The sequence below is a fragment of the Neofelis nebulosa genome, chromosome 6 (assembly GCF_028018385.1).
Source record: "Neofelis nebulosa isolate mNeoNeb1 chromosome 6, mNeoNeb1.pri, whole genome shotgun sequence".
Lineage (NCBI taxonomy): Eukaryota > Metazoa > Chordata > Mammalia > Carnivora > Felidae > Neofelis > Neofelis nebulosa.
In genome coordinates, this window is record NC_080787.1 from 108,124,113 (window position 1) to 108,137,783 (window position 13,671).

General features: G+C 38.3%; 1 protein-coding gene across 1 annotated transcript in view; it reads right to left on the minus strand.

Moving 5' to 3' along the window:
- Positions 1 to 13,671, minus strand: part of FRK (fyn related Src family tyrosine kinase) — a 108,632-nt gene that overhangs the window by 49,513 nt on the left and 45,448 nt on the right. The window contains exon 2 of the mRNA XM_058735025.1: positions 8,521 to 8,642. Coding sequence (XP_058591008.1) covers positions 8,521 to 8,642 — 122 coding nt within the window. The remainder of the gene's footprint in view (positions 1 to 8,520; positions 8,643 to 13,671) is intronic.

Consider the following 13,671-nt stretch of genomic DNA (forward strand, 5'->3'; position numbering starts at 1 on the left):
ACACAAAACCGACTAAGACAGTAATGCTGAGTTGTTTGTTTAACCAGAAGAATGCGTGAAAAACACAATTACGAGAGAGCAAAGTTCTTGTTTCTTTCTTTCTATGAGGTTAAATTCACTCAGTTTGCAACACGCTATCATTGTCATCTTCCATCTGTACAACATTTGCTGTGCTGCAAGCAGCTGTCCCATTTGGATGCAGAAAAGGAGGGGACTACACATGGTTGCCAAGGGACAGCCCGAATCCCCTGTCATTCTACTCAGGAGGGCAATGGCTGCCTGGTTTCCTGGTAGCTGCATGTCCTGGCTCTCTAAGACAGAAACACACACTGAGCACAGGTCAAATCATCCCCCCTCCTCCTTCGTCGCTAGCCCTGATCTGATGTGAAAGTCAAAATCTGCTCCTGCCACTTATGTCAGATCATCTACAGTCACACTGAAGTCGGGAGAAGATCTACCCAGAGTCTGACAAATTATCGATTGATAGACTCAGTTTCCAGAGCCGCTCTGATTCTGGCTTATGTATGTTCTTGAATAGAAAACAGGAGGATGCTAACTCAAATAATTCTTACCTAGTCACTACCTCCATCTAGAAGTATAAAAATGGGACAAAATATAAATAAGAATACACTTAATGTGGCAACTAATAAAATGAAAAAAAATAATAATGGAATGGAAGACTTCATGAATTACAAAAAAGAAACAATTTCACCGACCTCCACATGACTTATCAACTTCCTACTTATTTATTTAATATCTGAAATGTATTATTATAAGGTTACATTCAAAAAGCAATAATATGCATCATTTCTTTTATTGTGTTTTCCTCCAAATAGCTCAAAATATTCATACAGAGAGGGTTTTTTTAAATAAATAAAACAAGGTAAGCAAAACCAGAAAAGAAAATGTAGATAAGTTAGTATGTAGTATTCACAGACAAGTGAAAGAAGAATGCTAAAGAACTGTGACTTCTAGAAATGTTAGTCATAGATTTTCAATAGACAAGATTTTTCCATGAGCCAGTGCTCTAGAGAAAAGATTCTTTGTCTATGCATCTCTTTGTGTCTGTATATGTACAGACATAAACACAGATATATGCACTAGATAATAAAATGTTAATTTAACTTTATAGAGTATTTAAAACATTTGAAATATAATTTATCAGTAGTAGTGTTAAGAAAAGGAAATGTTAAGAAATATCATAACTCACAAAAAAAGCCACTTGCTACTACAGGCAATGATATTTGCAATTAAGCTGGATACAACTAAATTATGACTTTAATTAAAAGGCATTTTCTAAGATGGCACCAACATGTTTAAAATTTAATATATTTTATATGAGATACTGGAGTTATTAACATAAAAATTTCTTTCTGCAGCATGTGCACTTTTTAAAAAGCAAAACATCTTTAACCAATATCAAAATGCTCCCAGAATCCATAGAAGTTTTATTGCATAATAAATTCAAGGAGCAATCTTTTCTAACCATTTAATATGGGCTCCTACTTGGGAGATACAATTGTATTTACATTCATGGTTAATAGTAATAGAACTGTTGACACACTCTTGTGGCCACTATGTCCACATTAATTTTAAATGAAGAATGTATGCATAGCTCAGGGGACTGGTAACAAAACACACAGCCTTTTGCCATTGGGCCAGCAACACATTAGAACGAGTCAGCAGATCTCAAAAAGTTTGGGTGCAATAATGGCATCTCAGTGGTCAATGGAAGTGAGTTTGGGTCTGACCCCTATGCCAGCAGAGAGACAGAGGCCACAATAGAAGTGATGTCCTTTTCCAATTTTGTCTGCTCTACAAAAGTCTTATTACCTGGAAACAACTAATCTGTCAAGGTTAGAAATAGTCTGTCTAAAATAAGCCTGAAGCACAGCAAATAAGAGGATTATTTGTGATCTTGCGTGGTCCAGATTTTAGAAGTTTAAGAAAGTGACAATGGTCTTGCTTGTCTTTGTTCCTGGTAGACTATAGGGTAAAGAGGTAAATGTTTGAGCCTCTACTGGCTTTACAAACTATATGGCAACTATGGAGATAGAGGAGAAGAATGTACCAGAAGCAAAAAAAAAAGTGTCTGTCTTCTGCCCAATGAGTTTATAATCTAGTGTGAGAAGCACATATTTACCTACAGTAAAAGAGTTACTCATAAATATAGATGAATCTTTGAATACGTAAGTTCAATGTGAAGGATACACACAAGGTCAACATGAAAGGGTACGCATCTTCCCTAATGATGCCACTGTTGTTCTCATTACCTTTTGAATTACCATCAGAATTAATTTATAAGACATGCAGAAATATTGAAAAAGTTACAGCACTTTGTATCCATGGTATCACTCAGAAAGTTGCTTGAGATAATTCTGGCCACTTTCAAGTATCAAAGTTGCCCTCAGTGAATGAACACAGAGTTGCCCCAGCTAAGGGCCTTTAACAAAAGTGATACCCTTTCTGTAAGACACTTTTACCATCTGTGCAATACTTTAAGCAATGGCATTCTATTACTTTGAAGAGTGGGGCACCTGGGTGGCTTAGCTGGTTAAGCCTCTGACTGTTGATCTCCACTCAGGTCAGAATCTGACTGTTCATGAGTTCAAGACTCCCATCGGGCTCTGCACTGACAATGCAGAGCCTGCTGAAGATTCTTTCTCTCTCTGCCCCATCTTGCTCTCTCTCTCTCTCTCTCTCTCTCAAAATAAGTAAATAAATTCTAAAAAATGTATTACTTTGAAAGGCAAAACATGTATTTGGTCTAAGTATTTCAGTATATTTACTTTAAAATTAAAATATATCCCAGGGTGCCTGGGTGACTCAGTCAGTTGAGAGTCAGACTCTTGATTTCAGATCAGGTCACGATCTCCCAGTTCGTGAGTTTGAACCCTGCATCGGGCTCCACACTGACAGTGCAGAGCCTGCTTGGGATATTTTCTCTCTCTCTTTCTCAAAACAAATAAATACAACTTTAAATAAATAAATAAAATTAAAAATATGTCCCTACAGAGGCCTATTTTATATTCTGAAGAAGGGACTTCATAGTAATCACAAAGTATCATAAAAGTCATGCATATTCCATGGGACTTACATGTTCGCTGTAATGGAAATTTATCCTAGAAGCACTCTGCTCAAATTCAAAAACAAGTCCAAAAAGAGATAGTGGCTACTTGTATGTCCACCATATGTCCATTGCTTCAAACATCTCTAAGCTTTCTTCCCTTGGTCTTCTCCCCTCTCTCCCTGTAAGCCATCTCCTCCTATATACCTCATTTTGACTAAAGTCACATTGTTCCCCCATTACTCAAGTCAGAGGTACAAGAGTCATCCTAATTTTCTGCATCCTGACTGTACCCTACTTCTGATCAACTACCAACTCCCATCGGTTCCATCTTCTAAATATTTCTCACTTCCGTTTCCTACTCTCCATTCGCCATACCTCTGCCCCGCTTCAGGCTGTCATCATTGGAGATAAGCAGGACTCTCTAGTAAAGAACCCTAGGAGCTGTTTCTTGATTGTGTGGTGAGGGCCCAATGAGTCGGTTTCACTATCACCCCCTATGGCCAGCAAGAGGGACTGCACCCGACCACAACTTGCAACAGGCCCCATGGTTTCCTCAGACAAAAAATGAGCTGCAGTTTCCCACAGTGCCCAAAGCCCATACGTGCTGGGATTTCCAAATAGCCCTGCAAGTAGTTGATACCCACACTCAGATTGCTTAGCACCAAAGCAAAGACTGCTGTTGTGAGTCCTCAGTGATTCCCACACTTGCCTCATAAGAAAAGGAGAGCAACAGAGGGGCCCTGTGGTTTCTGGGGATACCCTGTGCCAGGGCAGAACCTTGGTGTGACCAGCTGAGCTTGGGTCCCATCGGTCCTCTGTGTCGAATGCTGATGAACTCTGCTGCCTTGCACCTGTGATTGCAAACAGCTGCAAGGGATGCCACCGTATTTGCCCTTACACTCCTCAGACTATCACCTGCAAACCTCATCCCTGGTCAGAAAGGTCAGACCAGGTCACTTTCTGTCTAAAATTTCCCTCTGTAGAACAAGATCCAAATTCTTCACGTGGTCTACAAGGCCCTGAACAGTCTAGCTCCAACCTCCCTTTCCAGGTTCATTTTCTGCCATTCCTTCTCTCCTCTTCTCCATCCCTGCTACACACACACACACACACACACACACACACACACACACACCAGACATACAACTCCATTCACTTGCCTTGCCAGGAATAATCATTCCCACACTGCTACCTGGTAACAATCATTGGTCCAGAACACAAATGCTTCCTCCTCTGTGCAACCTTCTTGCTCCCCCTCAGAGACTGGGCCCCTGTCTCCACTCCTCTCACTAGACAGCTGTACCTTCCTGAAGACTGGGTCCAGGGACTGTGCCTTGCTGCCTTTGCTGCCTTCACCTAGCAGAGGCCTGGCACATGGTAGGCACTCGAATGTTGTTGAAGAAATAAGCAAATGTATAAATAAATGATATCAACTTCTAAATGCATCTCCCTGAATATTGCTGATGAGCTTTTTTTGCCTCGTGTCCTCAATGTAGTCATTTTTCTTTTTTTTTTTTTTTTTAATTTTTTTTTCAACGTTTTTTATTTATTTTTGGGACAGAGAGAGACAGAGCATGAACGGGGGAGGGGCAGAGAGAGAGGGAGACACAGAATCGGAAGCAGGCTCCAGGCTCCGAGCCATCGGCCCAGAGCCTGACGCGGGGCTCGAACTCACGGACCGCGAGATCGTGACCTGGCTGAAGTCGGACGCTTAACCGACTGCGCCACCCAGGCGCCCCAATGTAGTCATTTTTCAACTATCTCCAATCTGTTATCGTTTGCTCTTAAAAGGGTTTCATTGACAATGAATCTGGAATTCTCTCTACAACTTTAGAGGTTTTTATATGCAGAGTTGCCTAAAGTAAAATTACAATGTGCAATGCAGAATCTCTTCTGAAAAACCCACCTGCAGCTCAATTTTAGCCTTCAAAGTGTATTTTCCTTAAAGTGTACTTTAAACAGTAATATAAATGCTTACAGAACTCCAAACAGCAAATTAATATTAATGGTAATAACAATAATAATTCCTCTGAAGTACTTGATTGAAGTCAAAAGATAGCCCAACAAGTTGACATGCAATCGAAAATTTATATTTTTCATCAGAAAAACAATTCACTACTAATGACAAATAACAGTAGGGCTACTAAAACTACCTGTCATGCATCTAATGAAGACAGATTCTCTGGCTACCACATATAATATGTAATATCCAAAAGTGCAGCTGTAATTCACAGCTAATTAGTGCCTTGCTGTTAGGAGAAGTGTCATGGCCCTAACTCTCTTTCCAGATCTACTCAGACCTCATCAGAGCCGACAGCCATGCAAGGATCACAACAAACCAATTAGCACCCACCCCAACCTTGGGCCGCTGCTTCAAGCCCGCCCCAGCATCAATAAATCATGCTTCTTCATGAAGCTCTTCTCTGACAGCTGCAAGCCATTGCCGCCCAAGGAATAAAGACAATACTTCTAAGGAAAACTCACATAGGAAAGACAGAGATAGAAAAGGGGTATTATTGGCCCTCCTTTGGCAGCATAGCAGTCAGCAAAATTGAAGACCATCAATTCAGGCTGATTAAGGGGACAACTGCACTAGAAAATAAATCTATGACGGGTATATCTGAAGGTCCTTAGTGGTAATCAACAGTCAGTAGTTGGGTTGTTTGTTTGTTTGTTTGTTTGTTTTAATGTAGACATATTGAAGACCTTTTCTTTCCATTTTTCTCTTGGATAGCCCTCCTTCTGGCTAATAAGAAAATTTTCCTTTCAGTAGAATATAATGGCCTGCATTTACTTTGTCCCCCAGTGAATACACAGCAATCAGATAATTCATTTGAAAGACTCTAAATTGTTTGACTTCATTCAAAAAGAATCCATAATGATATGCTGGTTTCCGAGCAAGGCCTACCAAGCTTCCTAAATCCATAAGCAAGCGCTAGAGTATTCTCAGCACATAACAGCCAATATCCTTGTAATTTTGTTCTAAGCCCGTAAAGCTGTTTTGTTCCATAATATTCTACTTAGAAAGTGTTCAGAATAGTCACTGTAGTCTGGGCATTATTCAAAGATATGACTCAGGGAATTCTACTTTTAGTTTGTTTTCCTCATAGAAATATTCTTCTTCTCTGTGTTTAATGCTAATCTAAAACATTTAATCTCGCTTTTAGCCAAATAATGATTACCTAATTTTACATATAAGTATTGGGAAAGCCAAATAAACAAAACATGGATACATTTAAATGAGAAATCCTCTTATATCTCTTCTTATCATTAAGCACAGAGATTTCCAAAAGACATGTTTTTCTTCCTCTGAGTAAATATTCTCATGGAAATTTTCAAATATTTATCTATAAGGATGTCCCCTATATCGTATTTCATAACAGCAAAATAACTAAAAATAATGAAAATATACAAAATATGAAATAGATTAATACCCATTCAATAGATACCCATTCGATGGAAGATTGCAGGGTTTCTAAAAATAATGATATAGACAAATATTAAAGGACATGCAAAAAATATTCAAGGATACTGAAAGAATAAGAAAAATGGAGCCTAGAGCCATTGTGTGTGTTCGTACACATACAAATAGGTGTGTATATACACACACATATTTATATTTATACATATTTTTCTGTACAAGATGATCTCAATTTATTTTCTGAATATGAGTGTGTGTGTTTGTTTAAATAAATATGTTTAAAGGTTAAGCACAGAAAAAAGCTTGCCAGAAAAGCTATTCAAATATTAAAAATATATCTTCAGAAGGTGATATTTTAGATTATGATATCTTAGATTATTTTAGATAGTTCATATAAAAGTGTTTATACTGCTTTCATGATCAGAAAAAAGTTATTATACCTAGGGGCGCCTGGGTGGCTCAGTCGGTTAAGCGGCCGACTTCGGCTCAGGTCATGATCTCACGGTCTGTGAGTTCGAGCCCCGCGTCAGGCTCTGTGCTGACAGCCCAGAACCTGGAGCCTGTTTCAGATTCTGTGTCTCCCTCTCTCTCTGCCCCTCCCCTGTTCACGCTCTGTCTCTCTCTGTCTCAAAAATAAATAAACATTAAAAAAAAAAAAAGAAAAAGAAAAAAGTTATTATACCTAATAAAATATTCACTTATGTCACCTGGGTATATATAGGTGTGCACTGGTAAGAAGTCACAGGCTGATAGGGCATCAATTCTGAGTGGCTAATGCCCAACCTATATCAGTCATTAAATTCTTTGATTATTACCTTAGATATAAGCAAGATTGGAAAGGTCAGAGGCTCATCCTACGTACATTTCAAAAATAGTAACCAGAAGAGCATCCTCTAACTAAATAGGGGTGGAGCTGGAACCAAACGATTTGAGAACACCATATTAACTTGATCCTGGTATAGGCAGGGGCTGAAGGATGGAGCCTCTGAAAAAAAAACTGCCTCAACACCACTGTCCTTAATCCTTTCCAGCTCCAATCCATCTGCCCTAATATTTGGGACTTCCTGGTGTGAGGAAGAAAACTGAGGACCAAACACATATAGTCTGGCCTGAGTTCAGGTCCAATCAAAGTTCCCAGGACACGTGGGCTCAGGGCCTGCTTCACTACTGCACCACGAAGGCCATGCTGACTTCCAGCTCAGTGAGCCAGGCAGACACAATAAGATATGATAAACATTTACCACAGGGCCGACAGGGATAAAGGAAGGCAAAATCTCTTCCCCCAAAAGGTTTATGTCTAGCTGGAGAAACAGAGTACACACTTTAAAGGGGATAATAACATACAATGGGCCCGGACAATACAGAGGTCAGAGCACAGCAAGGAGAGAAAGTCTCATGTGACAGATGAGTCTAAATGGTCTTTAAGAAAGGACATTCAATAGCTTTGCAACCTACACTGAGAGACAGATTCATGAAAGCAGAAACATGCATATTAGCACCTGTAACTATTAAAGATAATTCTCAGGCCTTTCCTCCTTCCTAAGACAATGTAAAGTCAACATGTATTTGACTCTTTAGCTGAAAAACTACATTTGACCAAATTTTACAAGTCAAGGGATTAACCAAATGCATTTGTATCCAACATTTCAATTCATTTTCTATCGACCAGGCAAAGGCAAATGAAATACAAAAATTGAAACTGTATTGTGGAAAGATCAAATCTGACAACAATGTAGTTTCTACTTTTTGCTTATCATTTCCCTAGAAGGAGAAACCCCTAGATAATACAAAAGTGAGAAAATGCAGCCAGACCTATTTAATCTTCATTTCATATGGAAACTTCTAACCATAGTTAGAAACTGTTTGTTAATTTCTATATTGCTCTTGGGTAGTTCAGGCTTAATTTTGGTACTTACTATGAAAATAAGAAATAAGGCAAATTTCAAATTAACCTGTCCATGTTCACACAGCAGGTTCATGACTACAGACTCTCAAACCCATATTTAGATCACACAAACAATGCCCATACCTGAAAGGGCGAAATCTCCTTTCTGGCTTTCACTCTCTCTGATTAGAAAGGCACCAGTCTGGTTTTCTGAATATAACAGTTGTGTTTCTGCATCTGTTCTCTTGATTGCTCCAAAGAACCACCTAAAAAGAAACAGATGGAAACTTTAGTTAACCAGTCAACCATTATTTTTTAAAGAACAGGAAGTTTGGCAAGAAGTATTCTAACATCAGAAATGTTTACTCTTCTTTAGTGAAACTATCACAGGTATAAATGGTAGCTTTTGATACTTGAGATGATTTTTCTGGATGTCTGTAACCCTCACCAGGACTCTTTTAAAAATTATAAAATAGGAATTTGGCTGATGCCTGCTACCACGTCCCTACTCACATCTGCATTCTGTCTGAGAGGTCGTGTGTCCTCCTTCTGTCAAATCCAAAGCCTCCAGGGTGGGCCTGCCATCTGAGCCCGCTGGGTTCCATGCTCTACAATTACTCATCATCACCATCAAACTGTTCGCTGCCTCACCCAACACTTTCTAAGTGTTAGGAGGCAAACATTCCAATCAAAGGATTCATACACTTCATATTAAAGTGTAGACAATTAAAAATGTAGTTTTCTGGACATTAATTCCCTCCCCTCATCCATTACTACCTAAACCTACCATAAGATGCAATGATTTTGCATGTTTAGGAGGAATTTATCAAATATAAAGGAAATTTTCATTGGTGGAGAGATTATGTGAAAAAGATACTTCCATCTGGGAAGTGTCTTCTTAGTGCCACCCCCACTTCTTATCTTTACCCTCCTATCCTGAACATTCCAGAAATATGAGTCCGATACTGAACACACAAATGTGTGAATGTGAGCAACCCTGGCAAAGAATTATGGATTTTAACATGAGAGCCAGTCTAAGATGTATATCAAGTCGGTAGACACCAAGGTGATACTAAGAGGAAGCTGAGAAAATATGCTTTTCACTAATGACCTCCCACTCTAGGGTCAAAAAGTTGAACTTTATCATCTCAGATTTTAGATAAAACATTTATCTGTTCAGGTATCATCTTCTTATTTTTGTTAATGTTTATTTTTGAAAGAGAGAGACAGAGTGCAAGTGGGGGAGGAGCAGAAAGAGAGACACAGAATCCGAAGCAGGCTCCAGGCTCTGAGCTGTCAGCACAGAGCCCAATGCGGGGCTCGAACCCACAGACTGTGAGATCATGACCTGAGCCAAAACCGGACACCCAACCGACTAAGCCACCCGGGCACCCCTTCAGGTACCATCTTCCAAAATGTAGACACTCAAAGAGAGAAAACATAGGCTTGAAGGAAGAAATACAGGCTGTGTGAGGAACTGTAGGCTGTTAGAGGATATACAGGCCATCAGAAATTGGCTCCAATTGGTTTGACATGTCATGGATATTGGGGAGTATGAGTGCACTGAGGGTGATACAATTGGAAGGAAGAGGGGAAAGGAAGTGAAAAGAGAGACCTTAAACTATAATCATTACCTGACAAAGCCAAGGTATTTGTTTACCATTTTGCCAACCAAGTTTCTAATTACACAGTATTAATTATATCAGTCAGGATATACCGGGCTTCATAGGAGTAATGAACAATGCCAAAACATCTCCATGGCTTAAGATGACAAAGATCTGTTTTTCATTCAGCTGCATGTCTACCAAAGGTCACTTGGGGCTCTACTCTGTGTCTATCTCTATGTCTACCAGGGCATTTCCATCTCCATGCTTCCACGATTGCTGAGGCAGGAGATAAAACATGTGGCAAATCACAGGCTGGTTCCTGGAGCTTCTATTTAAAGCTTCTACGTAAGAATGAAGCCATTGCAAACAAGTCATATGTTTGTGCCCAAATGCAAAGAGAGTAGGAAATGCAATCCCACTGTTTCCCAGAAGGCAAGAGAGCTGGAATCATTTGGTAGACTACGCTAATGACTGCCACACTGATTCAACAGCAAGGACCAAATTGATGTCCACAGACTATTGTTTACCTGACTGAAATTATAGAAGGCATGGAAACATTCCAAGGGGCTATGTAATGAATTCATAGAAAAATTAAAAAATGCACGCTTTTCTACAACTGCAGAAATAAGTCAATAGAATAATGGAACAACAACAACAAAATTAATTAATTAATTAGTTTAAAAAAATTTGAACAGACCCAAACACACAAATTAGAGGTAAAAGAATGGATAATTCAGGGGCACCTGGGTGGCTCAGTCGGCTAAGCGTCCGACTTCGGCTCAGGTCATGATCTCACCACTCATGAGTTCAAGCCCCATGTCGAGCTATGTGCTGACAGCTCAGAGCCTGGAGCCTGTTTTGGATTCTGTGTCTCCCTCTCTCTCTGACCCTTCCTGGCTCGCAGTGTCTCTCTCTCAAAAATTAAAATAAACATTAAAAAAAAATTTTTTAAGAATGGATTATTCAATAACAAATGCCAGTGCCACAAATAATCCATATGGAAAAAATTAATTGATGCTACCTACAACATACAACATAGTCCTACATAAAGACCTAGTGTAAAAAGCAATCTTTAAAACTCTCTGAGGACACCAGACTAAGGAAGTTTTCTTAGATAAGAGAAAAAGAAAAAGACATAAAAACCTTAAGGGAAAAGATTGATAATATTTCTTACACTACAAAAACTTCAACAACTGAAAGATTACCGTGAAACAAAATTACAATACAAGCCACAGACCTGGAGATAATATTTGCAAAGTATATAACCAAGAACAGGGATAGTGGTCAGATTACATAGAGACTTATAATCAGTATTTTTAAAAAAAGAGACAAAACAGTAGAAAAATTGGCATAGCATAATTGTACAGTTCACAGAAAAGGAAAACCCAATTACTAATAAAAATAAGAAAAGAAGCACAGTCTCTATCGGTGCCAATAATTAGGAATATTAGGAATATTAAATATTAAAACAATGAAATGTCACACTTCGAGCTGGACAAAATTTAAAACTTTTACATTCAGGTATTGGAAAAAATGTGAAGCAACAACCTTCATATAGTACTAGACGCAATATCATCTGGTACAACTACTCCAGAGAGCAATTTGACAATATCTAATAAGGCTACATATTCATATACTATTCAATTTCACTTCTAGATTACACACCATATGTGCTCAAGGAAATAAATTGTGACAGCATTCACTGAAGAATTCTAGCATTGAAAAATGGGAAACAATCTAAATGTCCACTGTAAGGGAATAGAAAAACAAACTTGGTTATAGATATAAGACAGAATACCACACAGTAATTAAAACAAGTAAATTGTTCAGGGACAAAAGGGAGTTGAAGAATGATACATACTCTTACAATGCCATTTACATAAAGTTTAAGTCAACACATAAAAAACACTACATATTTTTATGGACAGTTGAATGCTTAATGAAAGCTAATAGTTAATAAGTAATAGTATTTTTTTAGTCCATTTCCAGAAATGGCGATGTTTCTTCGCACAAATATCTTAAGCACATTAGCAACATAGGTCAAATATACTGATCAACCCCAATGCATTTTCCTGATTCTGAGTGCATTAATTATGGTGTCAACATTAAAATGTTTGCTCTAAATGTAAATATTGAAACCTTTACAAGAATTATAATTTATCTAGCAGATTAAATTCTTAGAAGTATGATTATGTCTCATATATCTCATTATTTTCAAGAATAAATATTCCATTATATGTTTTAGATACATACATTACATTTGTATTTTGGATAATTAATTCTGTAAATGATGTATTTTCTCTGCCCAATATATGTATAAACATAAGGAATCTACTCCTGAAACCATTGTTTCACTATATGCTAACTAATTTGGATGTAAATTTTTAAAAATAAAAAATAAAAATAAAAAATATATGTACAAATAAGCAGTTTTTGTAAATCAAATGGTTAAAGATATAGTAATTTTACACCATTTATAGAAAGGAACTCTGCAGTAATTTTTTTTGAAAAATCCTTTTATATGTCACCAATTTTAGATTCTTGAATAATAGTTCAGTACACTCATTTTACAAGGCAAATCACACAAGCACTGAATCCACAGTAACAATGAAATGCATGTAAATATTTGATTGGATGCATCAACTCAGTTAATACCTGGAATTTTACTTGGCCGGCTACCATCAGGAAGTGAATATAAATAAAACAATTGTCTTCTGCATGTAGTTGCATTACAATGCCACCTTTCATAGTCAGTGGTGAGGCAACCACTATAAACTGAATCATAAGAGCATGTGCTGCAGCACAGACTAATGGGAAAACGATAGTTCTTTCCACCATCTGCACATGGGAGAATTGTTCCTTAATTTGTGGTTTGAGCCCATGGCAGAACTGTCATTCTCCGTTCTGCACGTTAGAGTCCCTGTTGGCCCCATCCTGGAAGGTCACGCACACCCCAGCCCTGCGTGTCCGCCACAGCCACTTTCAATGCTTCCAGCTGTAGTTCTTGTGTGCAGTAAACAGTGAGTGCAGAGAAGGGATCAGGATACCCTAGGACGGATCAGGGAGAGTCTTACAAATCAGCGATCCTCCAAATGTGGTCCCTGGATCGGGAGCATCAGCATGCAAACTTGTTAGAAAAGGAATTTTGCAAGCACGTCCCGTATCTACTGATTCAGAGACTGTGGGATGTTGCCCAGCAATCTGGGTTTTAATAGATCCCCAGGTGCAGCTGATGCACAGTAAAATTTGAGAACTACTGAGTTACAGGAATAGTAAAAAAAAATTAAAAATTTATATGAGACAGCTGAAAATAATAAGTTAGAGTTTGGTTTACATGGGGAAAATTACCCAATAAAATGACACTACACACAGTCAGGCACACACATTTCATTGATCTTTAATGCAACTAACGTGTATTGCTATGCCATACTTGCCATGAAAGAGACCTTGATTAAGAATAACCAAAAAGGGGAAGGAAATGCTTCAACGAGACGAAAATGGAGCGAAAAGCATGATGTCTATTTTGGATGAAAGGAGTATGTGATTGAAGTCTAAGGTTTATTTTGTAAACATTTATCCAGTGTCTATGGTGTGTAAATTCTGTAGCACAGACACAGAAAGATCTGCAAGGCATACTACTGGGTGAAAAAGGGTAAACTGCAGAGTAATCAAAATATTAGTTTTATTT